The 24,737-nt window shown below is 55.1% G+C and overlaps 1 protein-coding gene across 2 annotated transcripts; it reads right to left on the bottom strand.

The window, feature by feature from the left end:
- Positions 1 to 334: 334 nt before the first annotated feature.
- On the bottom strand, positions 335 to 24,737 carry VIL1 (villin 1). 2 transcript variants are annotated; one of them, XM_044241596.1, is made up of 21 exons: positions 24,660 to 24,715; positions 21,917 to 21,989; positions 19,571 to 19,656; positions 19,176 to 19,250; positions 17,936 to 18,132; positions 16,322 to 16,430; positions 16,036 to 16,146; positions 14,415 to 14,617; positions 14,222 to 14,300; positions 13,950 to 14,048; positions 13,128 to 13,281; positions 12,474 to 12,574; positions 12,248 to 12,385; positions 11,487 to 11,645; positions 10,388 to 10,567; positions 9,739 to 9,884; positions 8,667 to 8,811; positions 8,009 to 8,197; positions 5,563 to 5,631; positions 4,381 to 4,521; positions 335 to 562 (listed from the first exon to the last, which is right to left on the bottom strand). In XM_044241596.1, exons 3-21 carry the CDS (start codon positions 19,643 to 19,645, stop codon positions 449 to 451), a joined length of 2,484 nt encoding a protein of 827 aa, XP_044097531.1. In that variant the 5' UTR covers positions 19,646 to 19,656; positions 21,917 to 21,989; positions 24,660 to 24,715; the 3' UTR covers positions 335 to 448. The 2 variants fall into 2 exon arrangements, with proteins under 2 accessions (XP_044097531.1, XP_044097532.1); XM_044241597.1 differs by lacking the exon at positions 21,917 to 21,989 and having other exon boundaries at positions 24,660 to 24,737.

Here is a 24,737-nt window from a genome sequence, read left to right as displayed (position 1 = left end):
AGTGCCCTTTAACTTCTCGTCTAAGTCAGTGAGGAGAGTAGGTGAGAAGGAAAAGCCATTACTTGGGGAAAGATGTGCAACCACAAAATGCTTCCTTGCACTCTCATGGCTAAACATCAGTTACAGGAGGGAAACCTAGGGAGGATTCCTCAGAATCAGGATGTCCTGTGGAGTGTTCGCTCTCCTCTAAGAAGGGAGGCTCTAGAACAGGATGGTCAAGAGTGACATTGCCACGCCAGAGTCGAAACAATGCGACCGACCGCCTGTTTAAGAGCTGGAATTGGGACAACGGTCTCTTTATGGAGGTACCAATCTGGAAGAGTAGAGAGGTTGCTCACAGGTAAAATTTCACTTCAAAATTAGTATAGGACTAATATACTAGTCATGAAAACAACAAAACTGCAAGCAAGGTAGGGAAATGCTCGCCAACCACAACCGCTCCCACTTCTCAAAACAGGCCTTTTTCTTTCTTGAGGTTTTGTTGCTTCCATCGAGGGAGGGCAGAGAAGGCAGTGGGTGTCATCCCAAAGGCCTTGGTGAAATCCTCAGTGGACAGGTGTGCCTAGAAGAAGAGAGGAACCAGAGAGCAACAGTCACATTCTGCACTTCAGGGTTCACAGGCGAGTCCTGTAGGTGTGGCAGAGCAATCACCTGAAGCACAGGGCAGGTAATGTCGGGAGACCCAGGGAAGAGCCGGGGAGAAGCCAGGTGGTATGCTGAGGTCCAGTAAGTGTGATCACTGAATGTGGAACATGATCAGCCTGAAATAGACTGAGCTCCAAGAGCACCCTAGCTCTGCAAAGGGAATTGGGACATTTGGCTTCACTTGGCTAGGGAATTAGCTAGTTTAGAGAACGTCTTAATTTTCCTCTCTTTGAGAAAAATCTTAAAGGCCAGCGTTTGCTTCTCTGTAATGCTTTTACGGGGATGAAAACAGTATGACTCAAGAAAGGGTACTGGAAACAAGGTATCTTGTTCATCTGTCTTTACTCAGTAAACAGTGACCCTAAGCGAGAGGATCCTTCTTCCGTTAAGTCTGGTCCACAGGGTAAGCTGATGAGCCAGGAAGGGAATCTGCCCAGGTCTGAATGTTGGAGACCCAGTTGCTGTCACCACAGGAAGGACACCCAGCTCTGCTAGTGAGAACCATGACCCTTGGGAGGGACTGGCCCTCCTGGGCCCTGCCTTGCTGGGGATCTCGGGAGCAGGCTGGCCACCCCAGCACCCACCCAGCACCGCGGGCCCAGCAAACAGCAGCCTAGCTAGCATGCAGATACAGCTATGGCACTTGGAAAAACTCCTGGCCATTCTGAGCAGAAAACAAAATATTTGGGTGACTTCTACCAGCTTCTCCCATCCTATGAATGATACAGAAGCTTGGCTAGCACAATTCTACCTTTTTACTCTTGACTTAGAGATCAGGACTGGAAGACAGCTTTCTAAGCCAGGAGTCTGTATCTTTCTCCATTAGATGAGGGGAGTGGCTGAAATGACCTTAGCCCCCCAAAGGTGTATCACACCCAAAGGTGATACTGCTTCAGGCAAGCCAGGTATCCTCAAGGCACACTCAACGTGAGAACCGCAAACTGAAACTGCATGCTAGAGCATCTCCCGGCCTTCATCTCTGCTCCCCAGGCACCAAGAAGCTGGTTAGAGCGGTGGGTTTCTTTTCAATGCGAGCCCCCACTCCCGCCACCCCAGGACAGTGTTTGATCCAGTCCTGCAGAGAGCCCGTAACTGAACAGCTCAGACAACCTCTGTAGGTGGACTTCAAGCTCCGTCTTTAGGTTTGCCTCCCCTCCCCCAATTCTGTCCTCAAGTCCACTGAGAGCCCTGCCCACTGCCCCAGGCAGAGGGAAAAAGAGGAAGGGGGAGGGGTTTAGGCACCAGTGGGTGGGGAAGAGCTGACTGCCCTAAACCAGTTTGTAGCAGAGCCTGGGCCCAGGTTCCTCACAGCTGAGGCCAGGGCTGTCTCTGGCCCCCGCCAGGCTGGCTCCATAGCTTGGCGGAGACTTCTGGACTCTGACCCGAAAGGTGGATAGCAGGAACTGCCCATCCCAGTGGACTTGTATCTTTCCTCTTGTCCTGCTCTTGGACTCTGTGGTCCTACCAGCTGATTACTGGCCTCACCCATACCCACATCCGCCTGTCTGTGGTTTACTCACTGGTACTCAAACACCCAGATTATCCTCTTGCTACTGCCCGCAGCCAGACCCAGCACCCCACCGTTTCCTGTCGCCGGCTCCCCTTCCGAGTCTGGAGCTCTGGAGCGCCAGAGAGGTCTAAAGACCCCTCCAACTCTCCCCACTTAACATTGACCGACAGCTCTCCCAAAAGAACGTACTGGGGCGCCTGGGTGGCGCAGTCGGTTCAGCATCCGACTCTTGGTTCTGGCTCAGGTCATGATCTCAGGGTCTGGAGATCAAGCCCCACTCCTTGGGCTTCGCTCTAGAAGAGGAGTCTGTTGGGATTCCCTTCCCTTACCCTCTGCTCCTCCCCACCCTTGCACCTATGCTCGCTTGCTCTCTCTCTCTCTCTCTCAAATAATGAATCTCTTAAAAAAAAAAAAAAAAATCAGCGACAGACTACTGACTTTTTAAAAAGGATCTGAGATTTTGTAGACTGTCTACCATGATGGGGTTGTCTCAATTCTGTTGGTCCCGGTCAGAATTCACCATCCGTTCAGCCTCCTCTCAGTCACCTGGTTCAATGACAGTGGCTGCACCGCCTTTTAGAAACACATCATGCCACGTGACATGATGGGAGCAGCAGGACTCTGAGGACTGGGCTCTGGCTCTGCCTCGGCTGCCCCATAGCTATGTCAATCACATCAGGCCAGTCACTCGCCCTCCCTCCAGTTTTCCCAGGCGGTCATTAACAGCTTACATTTACGGAGCACTTTCCACGTATGAGGTGCTGGGCAAACAATATTCACAGCATCACTGTTACAAAAAGTATGTTGGGATCATCCCCACATACCGGCGAGGACACAGATAGGTCCATCGGGGAGAGAATGCGTGAACATGACCGCCAAGGTGAAGGGCAGGACACAGATGCTCTGGGAACAATACACTTAAACATATACGGAGCCCAAACCCATAACAGACTTGTTGGAGAAATCGGGCATCTCTCTCCTACAGATTCCTTAATTCATTAGCAAGATTTCTTTATGTTTTATCATACCCAGAGAGCACATTGTCTCTCCATCCCCCCGTGAAGCTAGATTTGTCACCCATTTTGGATTTTCCTATAGTGGGAGTGAATATTGGAAATGGGTGTTTAACAAGCTCTCTTCTTGCCACATTCTCTCTGCACGAGGGACATACGTGGGTCTGCAGCCGCAGCCACCGGGAGGACTGCATGCTGGCGGGTCTCTGCCCCGGCAGGTCTCTGAGTAGCCTGGGCACCAAATATGCCTCACCCCGGATGTCCTTCAAATGGCATGGCGTACCTCAAATGGCATGGCTACCACCAAACTCACGGTCGTTCCCCTCTAAGCTCAGTCTGACCCCGGGTCTTTTTATCTCCAAAAATGATGCCCTCACCTCCTCCCCCACCCACACACCCTTCATCCAGTGTCATTGACTTGACCTCCTAAAATTCCTCTAAACCTCCCCCAGCTACCACCTACCTATTCTAGATTACTTGAAAGTAAAAACTTTATTATTTTTTTGTTAAGTTTTTTAAAAGTTTTTTTTTATATATAAAGTTTTTTAAAACTTTTTAAAAGTACTCTCAGCACCCAACATGGATCTCAAATTGACAACCCCATGATCAAGAGTCACGTGTCCTACCAACGGAACCAGCCTGGGGCCCCTATCGTGGCCTTTTAAAGGCATAAACCTGACTGCCGCTCCCGCCGCACCCCTGCTTCGACCATAATGGCTCCTGTCCACTTTCAGGACAGACACCTTGTTCCCTAACGGGGTGTAACAGACCCTGCTCCATTAGGCCCCCGGCCCTCAGCCTGCTGCTCTCTGGCTCCGCACACCATAGCCACGCTGGCCTCTGTGCTCATTCCCTGCCTCCGGGCTCCACCCACACTGCCCCCTTCTCCAGGAATAATCCATTTTGCCTGAATAGTTCCTGGTCACCTTTCAGAAGGAAACCTGTGACTGAGTCAGCTTCCTTCTAGGAAAACCCTTCACCACACCTGTACTTCACCCTTGTGGCACTTACCATCACTGAAATGAAATCATAGTGTAATCGGGGTCCTTTGAACCCACTGTCCCCACTGAGAAGTCCCCTCACGGGAAGGAAGGGACCAGATGTGTTCTGTTTCCCAGCACATCCCCAGCACCTACTCACCTAACCAACGTTAGTGTTGTTCAGCCCACGGCCCACCAGCTCTCTCCACCCTCCCCCTAGAGGCCCACCTACCTCCTTCCTGCTGGGGTCCACCCCCTCGGGGAGCTCCTCCACAGGCTTGTTCACCAACTGCTCCAGGGGAAAGATGGGTAGAGGCCCAGAAACGAGGTTGCTGTTCACATCGAATGTGTCCAGCTTAGAGCTGGTGATCTCCTAGGGAAGAAAAGGAAACCACTGGTTCGTTCTGCGGGTTTGGGGCTCCCTCCCAGGCTGCCTTTTTTCTCCAGAATCAGCACTGATTCTAGGGCATCTCCTTCGAGAAGCCTTCCGTACCTGCCCCCACCTGCCCATACACACACTCCTCAGAGCACAACACCTGCTTGACCTGTGAGCTACAATTTGGTGGTTTGTATCCAACCAGAGCCCGTGGGTCCGAGATGATTATTTGTTCTATGACTTATGAACTTCTCTCCATGGCTTCCCACAGATGTTCAAGGTCCACCTTGGACGTTTATGACCCTCTTTCTCTTATCTGTCATGACACTGTCATCAGTAAATTCCTCCAGCCTCGCCCTTTCCGTCCATGCTTTCCTGCCTGCACCATCGGCCCAGTGAAAAGGGTTTATGGGCCACACGGGGTACTCAGCCTGTGGGTGGGGCCCAGGAAGCAGCCTTATCGGCTGATGACCCCACGTGCTTATGAAACTGTGTTCAGGACACATTTCTACAGAGTCTGCTTGGGGCTCCCTCCCCTGCGAGCCTGTGAACTTCCCAAAGGAAAGGTTTTGCTTTCAGAGTCCCATAACCCTGCACCCATGGGCTCAGTGCCGTTCTGGTCACTAATTGAGAGACCACAGTTTGCCCCTGGAGAAAGGACCCCAGGAGTGACCACAGCAGACAAATCATTATTTCTCGAAGTGGATGAACTGTGTCAAATCCCTTAGCACTTCGTTTAAAACGGGCATATTCCCGGGCTCAGCCTGATTCCACGCACCAGAACTGGGGGGACTGAGCGGGACTTTGGGATCGCTCCTGGCTCCCATCACCCGGACAGAGGCTTTCTTATGCATGCTCAGACGAGCACATGGAGCAGAAGAAACAGCTGGAGGCCTTGAAGTTCAACAGGGAGAAGCACTTCTCTGAGCCGGTGGGGGTGGGGGGACCCCGTGGAAAGGGAAGCCCAGGGCCCACCTGTCTTTTCTGGAACTTTCTCAGCTCCCACAGGGTTGTGTCAGCTGCCTGCCCCGTACTCACCACAGTGATCTCACCCCAGTCCCCGGAGTTTCCAAGCTCCGCCTTCAAGTCCTCATAGGATTTGGTGTTCTGCATGTAAACCCAATTACAAGTTAGAGCCGGCTCTCAGCAGAGGGCATGGCAGAATTTTCTTCCTTTCAAGGGGTTGAAAGGAGGTTGGCCTCAGGCCTGGGGGTGGGAAGGGACGGAGGGGGGCTCAGGTGGGAACTGGGGCAGGGACCCTGAAAAAGGAGGCTGAATGGTGAGGGTGGGGACCCACGGGGCTGAGAGTCAGGAAGACCCTGCTCGGCCCCACGCCAAGGACAGAGTCCGCCTTCAGAGGCACGTGCAGCCTGGAAATGCTGCCTCCGCCGAGGAGGCTCTGGGGAACACAGGGGCGGCCTGGGGAACGGGGGGCTCCTCCCAGAGCCTGGAGGAGTCCCCGCCGCAGAGGGCTGAAGGGAGTCGGAGGAACCCTGGTTCCATGAGGAACCGCATGTCCCTATATGTCCAGGGCCTGGCCCCAAGCATGGCGCTCGGCCAGCAAGGGAAACCAGCACAGACTGGAGGGGAGGGAAGGGCGGCCAGAGCTTGGGCCCAGGGACCCTGAGAGGAATTTAAGAAGTTCTCGCAGTTAGATTTGCAGCCTGGAGACTTGTTTAATCTATACTTGAGACTTAATCCAGCCCCTCAAGCCCTGAACAAATGCTTTCAAAAAATGCATTTGAGGAAATTCATCTAAGCTCTAATTCCCTCAAATCATCTGTTACACACTTTCGTGCACCCAAAGCCACCTTTGGCCTTCCTCCTTCCTACAGAAAACTCGCACGGGCTGCCGCCTTGACGACCTGCCCTCTGCTTCTGTCCGAGGCCAGTTCGGGAGAACCGTGTGGAAGTCTCACTCACTGTCCCTCAGGTAAGGTCCACATGTATGACCCACTTTGCTTAGAAGCAGGTGCCAGGGAGACACTCGTCTGTCCTTTAGAACTGACGTGCGTTATCCCCATCTGCCTTCAGGATCCACCAACACTGTCCCGAAGAAGTTTCTACAACAATGGAAATGTTCTTTCTCTGACCTGGGGCCACTAGTCCATAGGGAACGATGTACTTAGCTTGGGGCTTGTGAGAAATTGAATCTTTAATTTTAGCTTTATTTATTTAAAGATTTTATTTATTTATTTATTTATTTAAAGATTTTATTTATTTGAGAGAGAGACCGTGAGAGAGAGCATGAGCGAGGAGAAGGTCAGAAGGAGAAGCAGACTCCCCATGGAGCTGGGAGCCCGATGCGGGACTCGATTCTGGGACTCCGGGATCATGACCTGAGCTGAGGGCAGTTGTCCAACCGAGCCACCCAGGCATCCCAAAAGATTTTATTTATTTGGCAGAGAGACGGCGAGAGAGGGAGCATAAGCAGGGGGAGTGGGAGAGGGAGAAGCGGGCTTTCTGCCGAGCAGGGAGCCTGATGAAGGGTTCGATCCCAGGACCCTGGGATCATGACCTGAGCCAAAGGCAGATGCTTAACGACTGAGCCATCCAGGTGCCCCATTTTGTTTAACTCTAGTTAATTTAAGTTCAAGTGGTCAGTACAGCTCTTAGCAAGAATATCCATCAGCTTTGAGCTACATCCAGTGCTCCGGAAAGGCACAATCATGAGCCTGGGTTTTTGATAGACTTTTATTTTTTAAATAAATTTTTATAAAATAAGTATTTATTTACTTATTTGGATATTTATTTATTCTATAGAATAAATATTTAATTATTTGGCAGAGAGAGAGGAATCACAAGTAGGCGGAGAGGCAGGCAGAGATTGAGAAAAAGAAGCAGGCTCCCTGCTGAGCAGAGAGCCCAATGTGGGGCTCTCAATCCCAGGACCCTGGGATCATGACTGGGACCCAAGGCAGAGGCTTTAACCCCCTCAGCTGCCCAGGCACCCACGAGCCTGGTTTTGTTGTTGTTGTTGTTGTTGTTGTTGTTTTAAAGGATTATGAAGTTTGATTTACAACTTTTATTTAAGTTTGGTACATTTTTTTAAGGTTTTATTTATTTATTTGTCAGAGATAGAAAGAGAGAACACAGGCAGGCAGAGTGGCAGCAGAGGCAGAGGGAGAAGCAGGCTCCCTGCCGAGTAAGGACCCTGATGTGGGACTCGATCCCAGGACACTGGGATCATGACCTGAGCTGAAGGCAGCCGCTTAACCATCTGAGCCACCCAGGCGTCCCGAGCCTGGGTTTTTGATCGAATTCCTTCCCTCTTCCCTCACCAGAGGGCTTCATGGACTTAACACAGTCTGCCTTTTTATTTGAGGCCCCCTCAGTCCCTTTTAAAAAATCTATCACTGGTCGTCTATCACAACGAATAGAAGAGCCCGGAAGTCTGCCCTGCCCTTGGGGTGTGCCGTGAGCAGCCTCCTGGAGAAGATCCTGCTGGGCTAGAAGGATTTGGGGTTGGGGAGTAGCCACTCACGTTCCACTTGAAGGGATCCCACGCCAGGAACCAGCCTGTGAAGGTGGGGGGTTCGTGTCCCTGCTTCACCACAATGATGGGGGTCTCAGGGTCACGGCCGCTGGGATGGGTCTTGAGGTACTCCTGGGCCGTGATGGCTGCGGCTTTCTTCTCCTCCTCATTGGCATGCTTCCCAATCCAGAAGAAGACCTGTGGGGAATCCAGAGTTCCGGCAGGCCTTCCCGTGCTCCCTGGCCCACCACGCTCCACCTCGTTTCCGCCAGGCTCCAGTGACCGACAATGAAGCTTAGTGACCTTGGGCAGACCCCATCTGGCCTTGACTTTGCGTCTGGGACATGAAGAAGTTGGACAGATGCCCTCTACTTGGAGACGCTACCAGTGCGGGACTCCTGACCTCTCTAGAGCCTCAGACCCTTAAAAACATGCTTCTGCCACGTGAAAGAAACGGGGCTTTGGGAAAATATGCTGCACATAAAGCCAATTACAATTCCTCTCTACCTGCCTCCTTCTTCCTTAGGCTCTTGTTGTCCAGGATACTACTCCCAGGACAAATGAGGTAGCCAAGAGAAGGCCAAACCTTACCTGTCCATAAAGTCACTATTTCTTGGCCCTGGGGCTTGAGCTGGTGGGAAGGGAGGGCCCCAGGCCTCAACTGTACCTGGTCCCAGACATCAAGCAGGAACACATCATCCTCTTCCAAGTCATCCTGATTGAAGTCAGGGATTTCCGTGGCCAGGAAGCGCCCAGTCTGGTTGGAACATTCAAAGAGCCGGGGGGTGATGGCAAGAGTCTCCTCCTTCAGCCTGCAGGATGCAGAGAAAATTGTGGCAGCAGGAGGAAGGTGTAGAGAGGAAGAACGGAGGACACAGAACTCCGACGCGGAAGGCCCAGTTTCTAGGAAAATGCTCTTTTTTCTGATCATGCGAAAAAGGGGCCCCCTCCTCACACGGGAGTCCGACAGTGCTCTGAGGGAGAAATCCCACTGCCTTTCCAGGAGGAGCGTTCCCCGGGCTTTCTGCAGGACTGTTGGGAAGTCCTGCTATCTTCCTTCTAGGCCTCCTCCTGCCACTGCAGGAATGACCTTTTGCTTCTGGGTGGGGGAATAGTGGACCCTGCGTATTCTTTAGAAAAACCCCTGCAAAGAGTGTTTCCGGCTGGGGCTTCACAGCATCCAGGTCCTGTGTCAGGACTAAAGAATGGGGTTCTGGCAGATTTCTGCAAGGGCAAGCCCTGGCCTTCTCTTTGAGTTGCTTCCTAGCTGGTGAACACCATTTGCCAAGAAACTGCCCTCCCTGCCCCTGCACCGTCCCCCAGGCACGCCAGCACAGACACAGCCCCTGGGGTCAATGGGTCTGAGGGCCCAATGGGGTTGTCCCTTCTTCCTTCATCTTGTAGCCCTGGGGACCTGGTACACAGAGTCCTCAGTCCATGCCCACTGCAGGCTCTGGGCCAAGGCATGGAGGTGCTGGGAGGCTCCCCAGCCTCAGAAGGCAAGCTGGTGGGGCACCTGGGTGGCTCAGTGGGTTAAAGCCTCTGCCTTTGGCTCAGGTCATGATCCCAGGGTCCTGGGATCGAGCCCCGCATGGGGCTGTCTGCTCAATGGGGAGCCTGCTTCCCTTCCTCTCTCTCTGTCTGCCTCTCTGCCTGCTTGTGATCTCTGTCAAATAAATAAATAAAATCTTTTAAAAAAATTAAAATGGCAAGCTGGAGGCAGAGACACCCATAGTTACCTCTTGGTGCTGGCATAGGGAGCCTTTCCACCCAGGGCTACCCAGAAGCTGGCCGGCTCCTGTCCCTCCACCACCACTTGCTTCTCTGTTCTGGAGATGTTGTCCGAAACCATCTTAGCCATCTCGCGCTCATCCCCGCTACAGCCCTGGGGAAAGGGGGTTAGCTGTGTTGGGGGAGACCATCTCTACGGCCACAGCTAACCCCCCCTTCCACCATGTTTACTGGCCAGAACTCTTGGGTCCAAGAGTGCCCCTCCTTCCCGGATCAGGACCCCAAGCACACCCTTCCTCTGTCCTTGACACTCCATAGCACGGGCAGAGGGGACAGGAGTCTGCGCTCTCCTTTCAGGGCAAGAGAAGACATCCAAGAAGCTGAGATCCAAGGAGAGAAAGTGACAGGTATGGGGATAATGGAAAGGGCCCCAGACACAAAGACAGACCAACACTGGGACAGACAGGGGTAGCTGAGACAAACAGAACGAGAGAGACTGAACCAGGCATAGAGGCAGTGAATGTGAGGGGGGATGGAGACTGACTCAGGGCAGCTGGGAAATGAGCCAGAAGGACCTACAGGCCAGGGGCTCCCCTGAGGACTGGGGACCCCCTAAGACCCACTTGGCGATGGGAGGCCCCCAGGCCCTGCACGCACCTTCCCGCACCACAGGTAGCAGCAGGACTGGGTCTTAAGGATGAAGACGTCGTTGGAGTTGAGGGAGCTGGCCCGGGGTTGGATCTCAAAGGCCTTGGTGTTGTTGGCGCTGGTTCCCTGCACATGGAACAGCCGGGTGGAGGGCACTGGCTCCAGCTGGTTGGCCCTCGAGGTGCCTCCCTGCAGAGAGAGCGGTGGGAGCAACTTAGTACAGACCATGGAAGATTCTGGAGAGAGGCACGGAGAACAGAGTGGAGGAGAGGCTGGGTGGGGTGTGGTTGCACCCAGATCCTCTGCTGCATCATCCCCAGACTAGCCTTTCCAAATGGTCACGGCACTCCCCTGCTCAGACACCTTCAATGGCTCCCCATTGCTTATAGGCTAGAACCAACTCAACACTGCCCTCCCAGACTCACTCTGCTCTCTCCAGACCCTCCTGCTTAGCTCAGCTGGGCTTCTCCCTGATCTGTGTCATGGATCCCCGCCTCTGGGCCCTCATTTTACCTCTGCCAAGCGCCTCAACTCTGACCCTCATGTCAAGAGACCCTCCAAACCCCACCTCGGGCTCAGGCTCCAACTCCCCCGCCTGCCCCAGATTATTGTATTTCCACTCCTCATTGAACCACATGGTGCCTCTGGCTGTCCTCCACTCTCCCAACAAGACTGGCAGCAGGAACACAGGCCTTCCCCAGCCCCAGCACCTTGCAGACAGCTGCAGGCTCCTGGGCGCTCGAGAAACAGCTGATTTCTTAAATGAGCGCCACTGTCTGCTCCATTGCGTTGGAAGGCACTGATGCCCTTGGGACAGACTCACTGTGGTGTCTTTATCATGCAGAGGACTGGGTGTGGGTGGAGGGGGTGTAGACAGAAACCAGACTTGCCCACGCTGGGCATTCCTGTTGCATACTGGCTCCTGTGGTGTGGTGGTTTCTACTGCCAGTTCCACATGGGGGACGGGCCTCACACACTCCTGCCCATGGAGGATGCGCTTCACCCCTGGGCACCCCCTGCCCCTGCCCCAGGCCTCCTTCTCCATCTCCTGATGCCCACCGCGTCGCAATCGTGGGTCCTCCCAGGCGCCACGGGCCAGCAGCCACACCTGGTAGACCACCATTCGTCCCTTGAAGATGGCCAAGAGGTGCGGTGGCTCCTTGCCCATCGGGACCCGGATCTGGACCGGTTCATTGTTGTACTTCTGGTCCAGGATGACGGCTTGATAAGCAGATGCTGCTATTTCATCCTGGCTGGCCTGGCTACCCTGGGGACAAGCACGATGGAAGTTGGGGAGATGCAGTCAGCCCTAGTCCTGAGCCCATCCCTGGCTGCAGCTACAACTCCATCCCTGATTCTCACCTGGCCCTAAACCCAACTGTCTGCCCCACCAAAGAGCGCCCTGGACATAGCCCACCCAACACGACCCAGACCCGTTTGATCCCAGCCCCACACCTAATCCTTTCCCAGTCCCCCGCCAACCCTAGCTCACCTGCTACCCAGCCCTTAACCCCAGACCTCCTCCCCTTCTTACTCGAGGGAACACCAAGGCTACCATACCACTCCCTCCAGCACCCTAGCATCTCCCTGCACACTCACATCTGGACCCAGAAACCAAAGGTGCTTTGAGCAGAGGAAGGGAATTTCTGGAAGCCATGGAAATCAGAAGGGAGACTCCAAGAACTCAGAGAAGGGGCAAGGGTTGTGAATGGGGGTACCCTGTGCCCATGGGATCTCATAGCCAAAGCACTCCCAAGATGGAAAAGGGGTGAGCTCCCCATCACCGGAGGTATCCAACTCAAAGGTGACGGCCGCTTGGAGTGGGAGCCGAGCTGGCCCTGGTCCGGACAGGGAAGGGTAGGACCTAACCTGCCAAATGTAGAGCAGGTAGTGCTTCTTCTCGCCGATCAGGTAGGTGTAGAGGAGCAGGTAGCAGTCACCCCCGTAGAAGTGTCCTAGCCACTTGGAATCCACCGGCACCAGCTCTAGATCCTCAATGCGCCACATCTGGGGCCATTGCCAGGCCAGTAAGAGGGCAGGGACGGGTTCTGCCAACCTCACCCCACCCAGCCCCGGCCTCCTGCCCTCTCCATACCTCCACCTCTCCACTCCCGTCGTCCACCATCTTCTGCTGGGCAGCCACCTGAGGCTGCACGTGCATGGATGTGGCATCAAACTTCACCTGCTCCACTTTGGCTGGAGGGGGAGGGGCATCAGGACACCAGCTGTCAGCAGCTGAGGTCCCCAGGGTCCTCACAACAGCCCTGAGTGATGGCTACAATTCTTAGATCCATTTCACAGATGGGGAAGCCAAGGCTAGAGAGATAGGAGGTCTTCCCAAGGTCACAGAGCTAGAGAGTGGCAGTTACAATGCAAAACCCCGTCTCCCACCCCTGAGACTCAGGCTTTACCATGGCCTCCCTGAGGAGCCAGGAGAGAAACAGCCCTTTTATCTTCCTCCAAGGGCCTGGCCCTGAGCTTGCCTCCAGCAAATATTGTCTGGTGAGACACCGAGACGCTGTCTGGTTTCCAGGGAGACAACTCCATTCCAAAGGACAGACAGGTGCTTCTCAGCTCCCTTTTTGGGACAGCTGAGTTTACCCGTGTTCCCTCACGTCCCCACCCTATTGGGGGAGCCCAGAGCCAGGGGTAGTGGGGGAGAACATGGAAGGGGTGTGTCTGGGAAGCAGGCCTGGAGGCAGGTGCAGACACCCTCTGAGCCCCACTCCTGCCTTGGGCCGGTCCTCACCCACAGAGCCCAGGGTGTGGGTTTTGCCCAGGCCTGAAGTCTGGTTTGGCAGAGTCCACTTCTGGAAGAGCTGCTGAAAGACGGCCGACTCGGCCCCGTCATTCTGCACCTCCACCTGCGTGCTGGGTGGGTACTGCTTCGCTTTGATGAAGTTCTGGGAGGGAAAAGGGCTGGCTGGGGCTGTGTCCCTCTCTTAACCCCCACAGGCCCCCAAAAGCAAGCCACAGCCTAGCTCGAACCCAACCAAATCCAACCACAAACCTAGCCCCGGTTCCCAAGCCCAAACTTGAACCTTGCCCCAGTCCCAGTGCTGACCCCAAAGCTAAACCCTGTTCTGGTCCCAACAGGAAAGCCCCAAAGAGATCCCAAACTTGACCCTACCTCAATTCTAACCCCAATCCCCAGCTGCCATCTCCAACCTTGAGCCCAACCCCCATTCTAACGCTGAGCCCAAGCCAGCTAGGGTTACTGAGTCTAGCCCTAATAATGACCCCAAACTCTGACTTGGACCCAGCCCCCTGGCCAACCCAGTCCCCTCTTGAAGGAAGGCCAGCCACCGTTTGTCCCTCTTTTCTCTGAACCAAATTGAGGTGGGAGCTCATATCCTGAGAGGGGGCCCCCGGGTTGCCTGGATCCTTTCCCCCCACCCCCGGCATACAGAGAACCCTCAAGACAACTATGGAACTGACCCTAAGCATCCCAGCTGGGTCAGGCCCAGAGCTTTCCAAGGCCTCTGCCTGGTGCTACACCCAGTCTCACCCCACTTGCCACTCCCTGCTGCGTCTGCTTTTGTCCCTTCCCCTCCCGGACCCCCATGCCCACCAAGGCTTGGTTCATGGCTCCTGTCCGCTCCTGGGCATTGGCATTCTTCCCCTTCCACACGTAGATCTTCAGTCCCCCCTGGTCCAGAATGTAACAGTCCTGGTGGGGAGAGAAGAGACGCCGCATGGGAGCCCCAGCCTGCGGGCGGTGTCCAACCACAGAGCTGCTGGGACCACAGTGGCTCCAGCCGCCAGCCATGATCCTGCTGGGGGGATTCCAGGCAGTGTGCAGTGGGATGGGAGCTGGGGCTGGGGGTGTCCACATTCTCTCACCTCGTGACTGAGCAGGTCCTGGGTGAGTGGCCTTGTGGCGACTTCTCTAACCACCAGCTTTCCCTCTGAGTCAGACACGCTGCAGGACAAAGGCACAGCCTTTGGTTGTGGGTTGGGGGTGCAGGGGTCCCACAGCCCCGCCCCCAGAGGGATGTCCCGTGGCCACGAAGAGCCCAGCTGGGCATACACTCACTGGTACAACTTGAGGGCGGCCTTGACCGCGGGCTCCACCAAGTCGTCGGGCACCGCGGCCTTCAGGGACCCCCGCTGGCCCAGCACATGGTTCATGATCTCCATCAGCTTCGGGGACTCCGTCTCATTCTCCCCATCCACCACGCCCACGTAAGTCCGCCCACCCCGCTCCTGGTCTCGGATCTCCTTGGCCAAGGTCATGCCCTGCAGGGAGGGTCCAGCGACCCGTGAAGGCCCCAGTTGGGGTAGGGGGGGAGGCAGGTGGGAGGGGCTGTGGCTGCCCCCCCAGCCGCGCCTGCAGAACCCAGCCCCCACTCCAGCACCCTGGGGACGAGGCATCTGTCCTGCGTGCACCCCCCCGTGAGGCATCAAGTGAACCCTATTGGGGAATGCAGATTTCTTTTTGGCAGGAGGTTGTTTGGGGTGTACTTGCTGGGCCTTCCATTTTGACATTGAAATTTGTGATTTTACTTCACAGCTGGGGACAAAAGCGGAAGCCTGGATCTCAGGGGGCTCAGTCTCTTTGCCCCAGCATGAGCTTGCATGTGCACGGGCACACACACATGTGCATCTACACGGCCTCAAGTGTGCTTACACGCATGTGTACACATGCACACACACTCACACCCTGGCTCCCCCTTCTCAGTCCGATGGCCTCAGTCCCCAGCATTTTAGTCCCCAGCCCTTGTCCCGGGGCTTCCTCCTATTTCTGTCCCAGCGAAGCTCTTTGCTCTCTTCTCATTTTCCCAACTTCCATGATAACCCGTTTTAAGATGCCCCAAACTGAACTTGATTCCCCTGTCTTCCCCCGCCCCCACCCACCCCAATCTGTGTCTCCTTTCCCATTTCGGGAAATGGGACTGCATCCCCTCCATGGGACTCAAGCACAAGGCCTCTCTCTCCTCGGCCCCACTGGCCACACAGGTAAGGCCAGCGGATCCCCGCTTACTGTCCCAGGGGCCCTGCCACCTCTCCCATCCCCATCTTCACACAGGTGGCTGCTGGCTCCCTGACTGCCTGCAGCCCCTCCATACCCCTACTTCACCTCAGAAGTCAGGACAACCCTCAGAGCTCCTGGACACCAAGAACAGACCCCAGCCCTCTCCTACGGCCTCCTGGCCACAGAACATGCCCCAGGAGCCAGAGCGAGACCTCTCTCTTCTCCCAGCTCCCTGCAATCGCCACCCTGCGCCCTCCCCGCCCCAGCCACTTCTCCCCTGCCTTAGGGCCTTCTCCGCCCCACCCCACCTTCTCCTGAAAGCCTTCCTAGAACCCCCAGTGCCGCACACACACCCCTCACTTCTCAGCTCCTCTCCCCACTCAAAGGGGCCCGCTGGAGGCCAACACCAGGGCTCAGCCTACCTCATTTACGCTTGGTACGGGGCCCACCCCGCAGCAGGGCCCTGTTACACCTCCTGGGTGAGCCACGGGAACGCATGTGAACCCCCACGGAGACTCAGATCTACCTTTGAACACACGGTCCAGGGCAGTCAGCCACGAGGGCCCTGGGGTGTTTGGGGGTGGCAGAAGTCTGGTGAGTGTGGCCGGCAGGAGAGGCGCAGGTGCATGGGACCCCGCAAGGGCAGAGAGCGGCTGGGGAGAGGGCTAGTGCTGGGGCTCACCCTGAGTCTCTCCATGCGGCTGCTCTCCGGCCCATTCCACTGGATGATAATCCTCCCCAGGTCCAGGAGAAAAACATCCCCGCAGTTGAAACTGTTCCAAGACACCTCCACCTGGAGGGCCACAGGACCCCTCCGCTCAGATACTTGCCCAAGTCCACGTCTCTTCCAACCCCCACCTCCCATCACCCCCCTCCTCCCTGCCTACACCCTTCCTTGGCCTGTGCCCTCCGCCCAGGCTGGGAGGGGAGACAGGAGGCCCTGCCCCAGGGCCCTGGGCGATGCCCACCTCTCCAGCCACCACATTCCTCTTGCCCTTGACGTGCAGCAGCCTCCGGACCTCGTAGGAGTTGGTCTTCACCTGCTTCATGCCAGAAGCCACACCCCCCTTCTGGATCCTGAGAAGAGAGGGAGTTGACCCAAGGGAGGGAGTGGCTGGGAGGTGTGAGAGAGCCCAGGTGCTGGGGCTCAGGGCAGCTGAGGGCGGGGCCCCAGATTAGGATGAGGGGCACAGGTGCCTACGTTGCCTGCTCTGAGGCTCTCCCTCTCCAGGTCATGAGAGTGCAAGGTCAGTGTTCCGCCTGCCTGTGCGTGCCTTCTTCAGCCTTCTTAAAGTTTGCGTCCTAGATGCCTCGCTCCCCATCCTATGTAGTCCCTGCCCCACAAAGAAGGGCAAACGGTGAAGTGGATTTGTGGAAGGACAGGACAGGACTTGGAGGCTGCTGTGTGTGTGTGTGTGTGTGTGTGCTGCGGACTGAATTTTGTCTCCTCCCAAACTCCTTTGTTGAAGCCTTAAGCCCAGAGTGGTGGTATTTGGGGATGGGGCCCTTGGGAGGGGGTAGATTTTGATGAAGTTTAGTAGGGGTCCTGAGGCTGGGGTCTCCGTGATGAGGTTAGGGCCTTTATGGGAAGAGACACTGGAGAGTTTGCTCACTGTCTTCACCATGGGAGGACACAGCGAGAAGGTGGCCGTCTGCAAGGCAGCAAGGGGGCTCTCACCAGCAACCCAATCACCTGACCACCTTGATCTTGGCTCTCCCATCCTCCAGAACTATGAGAACATTAATTTCCTTTGTTTAAACTACTTATTCTGTGGTATTTTGTTAGGGCAGCCCAAGCAGACAAGAGAGCTGCCTGCTCCAGTGCCCGAAGGGGTGGGCTGTTGCTCTAAGGGAGGGGTGGCGGGACGCCTGGGTGGCGCAGTTGGTTAAACGACTGCCTCCGGCTCAGGGCGTGATCCTGGAGTCCCGGGATCGAGTCCCACATCAGGCTCCCAGCTCCATGGGGAGTCTGCTTCTCCCTCTGACCTTCTCCTCGCTTATGCTCTCTCTCACTGTCTCTCTCTCTCAAATAAATAAAAAAATTAAAAAAAAAAAAAAGGGAGGGGTGGGGACTGTGGCTCAGCAGAGAGCTTCTGGCCTATCCTACTGGTCAGTAGCCACTTGATCTTGACTGCGTGTTTCCACAGGAAAAGCCCAGAGTCCAGAACTTTAGGCTTTTCAAGAAAAGCTAGCAATCAGAGTGTTTAGTGGAAAGTGCTGCTTTAGGGAATGGAGGAGCAAGTCAACTGCCCATGGGCCAGAAGGAAGACTTGCTGCGATGTCCTGGAAGGCCTCCTTTGGCACTGAGCTCTCCAGAATGTTCAAATAGGGGTTGATCTGCAAAAATTCATGGTGCACAGACTTTCACAACAGCCTCTGGGGCAGCTAAAGACACTCAGAAGGATAGACCAGGGACGGGGCAGCAGCAGAAATGGGAGTGGGGAAGCGGAAAGAGCAGAAGTCTCCAAAGGACCATGGTAGGTCTCCCTCAGAGGCTCCCCGAAGGCCCCAGAGGCTCCCCGAAGGCTCCCTCCCCTTCCCCGGGAAGGCCCCTCCCCGCCCGTAGCACCGGCCATCCGTACACCAGGCCCTGTTTGAAGTAGCCTCGGAAGGCCTCGCTCTCATTGCCCTGGACCTCGCGGTGCTGGACGGCCCGGCCCTTCAGGAAGTCGTCCATCTGTGTGGTGTAGATGGCAGCTGCCCCTTGCTCATCCTGGGACGAGGCCTGACCGATCCAGTAGTGGATGTCGTAGGATAAGTTGCTGCCCGTCTTGTGGATCTAGGGAGGAGAGGGGATGCACGGTGTGCCTGAGGCCCTGGGCACACAGGCCCGCCTGCTCACCTCCTCCCTGCTCTGCCAGGTCTCACACACACATGGTCCCGGGGCGGGGGTGAGCTTGGCAGGCGGGGAAGCCGGCGGGGCTGATCGTCAGGAACCTGAGGGACCGCCCCCCACGCCCCGCCACAGACTCTGTGAGACCCTCGAGGTCTTGCTCCTCTCATCCTGGAAATAAGTTGGTTTCATGGAGCAGCATTTCCCAAGCTGAGGTGTGTGGAGGGTGGGGGTCAGAGGCCTGTGAGGCGATTTGGGGGGCGTACAAATGCATAGGAAAGGATTAAGTAGATATTCTAGAGCTACTTTTCTTTTCGTGACCTGGGACCCTGCCTTCCACTCATCATGATCATGATGGGGAGTTACGTTTTTGAATAAGTGGATTTAAATGTGAAAAGTGAGGGGCACCTGGGTGGCTCTGGGTTAAGCCACTGCCTTCGGCTCGGGTCATGATCCCAGGGTCCTGGGATCGAGTCCCGCATCGGGCTCTCTGCTCAGCGGGGAGCCTGCTTCCTCCTCTCCCTCTGCCTGCCTCTCTGCCTACTTGTGATCTCTCTCTGTCAAATAAATAAATAAAATCTTAAAAAAAAAATAAATGTGAAAAGTGAGGCAATATAAGGACAAATAGAAATGCCTTCAATAGTACAAGTTGTGGCAAAAACCCAGAAGGTGAGACGAAGGGGACCATGGATGTTGGAAATGTGGTAAAGTGACGTCCTACTGGCTCAGACGGTCCCCAGGGCTAGAAATTCAAAGTTCACCTCTGGTGGGAGCTCAGGGAGCCAAGGGCAGGGAGAGCCCCTTCCAAATCTGACCCTGCAGGGCTACCAAAGGCCGGGGCCCCTCGGCACACCCGGGGAATGCTGGCTAGGGGTGAAGCCCAGCCAGCCCTCCTCTCCCCCCACCCCAGCCTCAAATTTCCTCCCTGATGCCACAGAGGTCTTTGCTCTCAGCTCAGCCTCTCCCGTGCCCGCCCCCACACCACTCACAGCCAGGACTATGTAGCAGTCACCGTCGTAGAAGCTACCGAAGGTGCTGGAAGGAACAGGCACCATCTTCATGGCCTAGGGAGAGGAGGGAGCTCAGAGGGGCCACCTTGGCACCCCCAAAACCCCCAGCTGCCCTGCTGCCCTTGACCCTAGGGAAAGCTGGGAGAGGCAGAGAACCAGCAGGAGGAGAACCTGAGGAAGCCGACCCGAAGAATGGATGTGACAATGAGAGGAGGAAAAGGAGGATAGTAGGAGGAGGTCTGAGAAGAGAGGAAGACAGCCTTGGGGAGAGGCACCAGGGGCTTACACCCCAGGAAGGCAGAGTAACCTCAGGCTCCTCCCTTCCCTCAGTCCACCCCAGCCTGCAGAGCCCCCAGCACCCAGGCAGAACTCACCTCGATCCTCCATATCTGCACCCCCGGGGTGGTGACATTGAGGGAGTCTTTGACCTGGGCACTCAGTTTGGTCATGGCGGAGGAGCCTAGGGGATGGGGAGCAAGGGCTGAGAAGCTGGGAAGGTGCCTCTGGTGCGTCTGGTGCTGCCCTTCCAGCCCAGGCCTGGAGAGCTCCCGACAGCTCCAGCGGGAGGCCAGGGCTCATGGACCTGGGGAGGCAAGGGCTTGGCGCTCCACCCCCTCCCCCAGCTGGCTGAGGGCAGAGCCTCCAGTCTTCCCTGCAACCACACTCCCGATCTTGCCAGTCTTTTGCTCAAACCCCTACCTGACTCTCTGTTACCTAACTGATTAAACCCCCACTCTTCAGCCTATCGTTCAAGGCCCTTCTTTAGCCCCAGTTTTTCTAATCCTTTGACTGGGAAAAAAAAATCATGCAGGCTTAAAGAAAAGGAAAGCAAAGAATAAATAAATAAGAGCCAAAAAGGGTATTCACCCAAAAGAAAAAATAGGTGTTCAAACAAAACTTGTATTTGGGATTCATAGCAGCTCTGTTTACAATAACCAAAGAGGTAGAAACACCCAAATATCCATCAACAAAAGATGGTGTATTTGTGTATATATATATATATATATATATATATATATATATATGGCTCTCCCACAATGGAATATTATATTGCCATAAAAAGGAACGAAGCACTAATACAGGCTACAACACTAATGACCTTTGAGAACATTAGGCTTCGTGAAAGAAGCTGGACACAAAAGGCCATGTGTTATGTGAGTCCCTTTATATGAACGACCCAGTATAGGCCAATCCATGCCCACAGTGAGTGGATCAGTGGCTGTCAGGGGCTGGAGGGAGGGGCAGAGGAGGGCCTGCTAGTGGGCATAGAGTTTCCATTCGGGATGATGAAAAAATTCTGGAACTAGACAGTGGCACTGGTTGTAGCATACATCGTGAATGTCCTGAATGCCCCTGGACTGTGTCCATTAAGGTGGTCAAAATGATGAATCTTATGTGTATTTTACCATGATAGGAAAAAGTGTATGCAGCAGTTTCATGTTCCTTCCTAGCTATCCCCAAACACCCCTCGGTCACTGTTGTGGTGGTGCTCAAGGTCTAGTCCCCACAAAGGCAGAGACCATATTGCTCAGTACTGAACCCCCGGCATCTAACACCAGGTGTGTGCTTTGCAGAGTGGGTAAATGGATGGATGGATGGATGGATGGATGATGGATGGATGAGTGGATGGATGGATGGGAGGATGCATGATGGATAGATGGATGGGTGGATGGATGATGGATAGATGGATGGGTGGATGGATGATGGATGGGTGGATGGATGGATGGGAGGATGGATGATGGATGGATGGAAGAATGGATGATGGATGGATGGGATGATGGATGGATGGATGGATGGGTGGATGGTTGGATGGATGGATGGGTGGATGGATGGATGGATGGATGGATGGGTGGATGGATGGATGGGAGGATGGATGATTGATGGATGGGTAGATGGATGATGGATGGATGGATGGATGATGGATGATGGATGGATGGATGGGTGGATGGATGGATGGATGGATGGATGGACGGGTAGGTGGATGGATGGATGGATGGATGGGTAAATGGATGGATGGATGGATGGATGGATGGGTGTATGGATGGATGGATGGATGGGTGGATGGATGATGGATGGATGGGTGGATGGATGGGTGGTTGACAGAGTGAACTCTCCCTGTGTGAACAAGCCTTCACCTACTGAGCTGAAAGAAACCTTCTTCCCCAAGCTTCTTTTATGGTATCTTTTACAGCTGAGTCTGTGTTCACCCGTGGCTCTGTGCCCTGCTGCAGGGGCTTGCCAGAATCACCTACAGAGCTTTTAAACAATACCAGTGCTTTGATAATGCTCAGGTCTATCCCCAGGGACTCTGATTTAATTGGGCTGTGTGAGGCCAGGCATGGGTACTTTATTTTCTGCCTTTTGGGAAGCGGGTCATGGGTGTTTTAAAAGCTTCCCAGAGAGGGGTGCCTGGGGTGGCTCAGTCGGTTAAGGGTCCAACCTTGGTTGGGCCCAGGTCATGATCTCCCCCATGTTGGGCTCCATGCTCAGTGCAGAGTCTGCTTGAGATTCTCTCTCTCTTTCTCTCTCCCCCTCTCTCCTAACCCTCCCACTTGGTTGGTCTCTCTTTAAAATACACAGTAAAATCTTTAAAACAAAGACTTCCCAAGACTCTGATATTAGCCAGGGTGGAGATCCGCTTGTCCCCCGTTACTCTCATTCCTGGTTTCCTGCCTTTCCCTATCAAGCCGAAGGTCACCCCCATTCCCCACCAAGCTCACCTCCCAGCCTGCCACAGCCTGTCACAGAGTTGCCCTCCAAGAAGACTCCTTGAAGGCTCCTTGGATTGATGACCTATGAATGAAAGGTCATGTGGCCCCAAGGGTCCGGCTTCATGCGCTGACAGCCTAGAACTTCCCTATCTTATCTCTCATGGCACCTTGACTCTGAGTCACCTCTCAGAACAATGACCTGATCCTTTACTGCTGGGAAACACCCTCTTCTGAGTCCTGAGGGGTGGGTGACCTCTCTCCCTGGCTTTCTGGAGTTTGGGGCAAGGTCTCCCTGCCCAGCCTCTGATTAGCACCCCCTCTGGCAGCTCAGGGGACCAGGTCCAGTCACCAGCACTGTGTTTTTTGGAACCCCTGGTGCCTGGGTCCTGTCCAGTGCCCCTGTGGGCCATGGCCCCTCTCTGAGGCATTTCTCAACCCACAGAGACCACAGGTTCCCAGGACTCCTGGGCCAGTAGGACCAGTTTGGGTATAAAGGAGAAAAAGGTTTTCTGTGTTACTTCATTTTCCACCTTGGTCTACATCTTCCTTTCTCCGAGACAGACTCTTTGGCACTCCCTGGCTGAATGAACATGAGTCCCAGTTCTTCATCTAGGGATGGGGGGAGGGTCAGGTCAACTAGATGACCTCTAGGGACATGCTCTGATCCTAGGAATGAGCAGCAAGAGGAACTGACAGTAGACAGGAGGAGGCACTTCTTGCCCATCAGATGAGTGGAGATTTGGGGGAGCAGGGACTTGCATAAGCCTCCCTCCCTAGAGGAAAATCAGGATTCGGGACCTCCCGCAGCCTGAACTAGGAAGGGAGAGCCTCCACTGGGTGGGGGGGCAAGGGGATCCTGAGGGGGTGCGGCTCTGAGAGGTGAGCTCATACTCCAAAGGTACTGTCCCAAATACTCTCCAACAGCTCCTGCTTTCATCTGTGTTGGTCCAAGCAGAAGCCTCTGCACCCCACCCCGGGTGAGCCCTCCCCTGAGAGGCTGTTACTTCTGATCTGGTAGGAGAATTATGGGCTCCTCACTACCCCCATGCCCACAGCATGGCCCCAGGTTTGGGTATGCACTGCCTCGTCCCTCAAGCAGAGTTTGCTGGCTGCCCCCTTCCCTTCTGGTCCCCAGTATTCTCTGCCTCCTACTTGAAGAAGGGCACCTTTCCTCCCACGCCCCAAAGTCAGTTACCTGTGCAACACCATGGACCCCTTCCTCTCCTGCCCCTCTGTCCACCTGAATGTTTCTCCAGCCTGCCCCCAACGCGCCCCCTGCCTCTCTCTGCTCACTCACTGCCTTCTAGTGATGCTGGACTGCTTGCTTGCCTTGGTCCTCCCAGGCTGCTTCTCCCCCTCCGCCTATGTCCTTACCCCTGCTCTTCCCTTATCAAATGCCCTCCCCACCTTTCCTCACATGGCTAAATGCTACATGCTCCTCTAGACTCAGTTTAATTCTTATTTCTTCCAGGAGACCTTCCCAGAATCCTCAGGCTAGACCAACGGCCCCTCCCGGGGGCTCCAAGACACCCTGGACCCATGCCTCTCTTGACCCCTTGACCACAAGGTGGTGAAAGAATCTGTTTCTAAGTCTGAGGTCTCCAAGGTCAAGGACCTAAACAGTGTCATCTGTGTAGCTCCCCAGCTCTTAGCACATAGTAGTTGCTCAACAAATGTTCCCAGAGCTTAAAGTCAGAACGGTGGAATGGAAGGGGTGGACCACGTTGGAGCCCTATCGGGAGATAGGGCTCCTGCTCCCCCAGGTCCCATCTTCCCTTGCAACTGCCGCCCCATTGTCTTCAGTGTTCCAGCTTCAGAACTGTCGGGGGACTGTCACAGCTCTCAGTCCCCAGTCATGCTCTTATGGGTTGGACACAGATGCGACAGGCCCTAAAACCCAGGACAGCCTCCTGCTTCCCCAAGCCCAGGAGAGTGGGGAGAGAGGACACACTCCAGCATCCCAGCCTGCAGATTCTGTCCCTCACAGACCTGGGATGCCTTCACAGGCTTTCTCGGAAGGGGTGGGCCAGATGTCCCAGGATTCTGGTCTGGACTTGGCTCCTACCTGCCCCCCTACCCACCCATTTTGGCCACCATGGCTGGTAAGGCCAGATAGTGGGTCCTGGTGGAAGGGAGACGGGACAGAAGCTCAAGCCTGGGGGGCCAGGCATGGATCAGGGCCAAAAGGGCCCTGCCAGTCACCAACCCCCTGCCTCTCTCTGCCTTTGTCCATTCAGTTCCTGACGGCTGTTACTCACAGCCGAGGACCCAAGGGCGCCAAGGCCCCAGCAGAGTCACGGGGAATGGCAGCACAAAGAAATAAACGGTTTCAGATAAAGAACCAATGGGCAAAGAAACGGGGTGGGGCAGGGGAAAGGGAGGCAGAGTGAGGTCAGGGTGACTGGTCCTGGGTTGCCCAGGAGTGTCCAAATTTTAAATCTCAAAGTTCTGTGTCTCCAGATTATCCCCATTCAGGGCAATGGGGATGGTTGGACACCTGAGGTGAAGCTAGCATCAGGTGCGCCTCTGAATGAACAATTGTTTAGAGTGGAAACTGAAAAATTCTTTCATTGGAGGCCCAGGAAGCCGCAGTGTGCTTCCTGCTCTTTCCAGACGCTCCTGTAAGCCGAGCCCCTCCCTCACCTCCGCTCCAAGGTGCTAAGGAGGCCCTACATTGCCAGGGAGAAGCCAGGACCCCTGTCCTGTTGTCTCCCACAGCCTGCTGTCCCCGTGTCCCACAGGGTTGCCTTACCTGTCCAGGGGAGGCAGCTGCCACCTGGGAGGTCTCAGGGAGTTGTGGCAAGCTGGCTGCAGGAGAGCGACCTTTGTC

The sequence above is a fragment of the Neovison vison genome, chromosome 3 (genome assembly GCF_020171115.1).
Source record: "Neovison vison isolate M4711 chromosome 3, ASM_NN_V1, whole genome shotgun sequence".
Taxonomy (NCBI): Eukaryota; Metazoa; Chordata; class Mammalia; order Carnivora; family Mustelidae; genus Neogale; species Neogale vison.
This window is presented reverse-complemented; position numbering and strand designations above follow the sequence as displayed.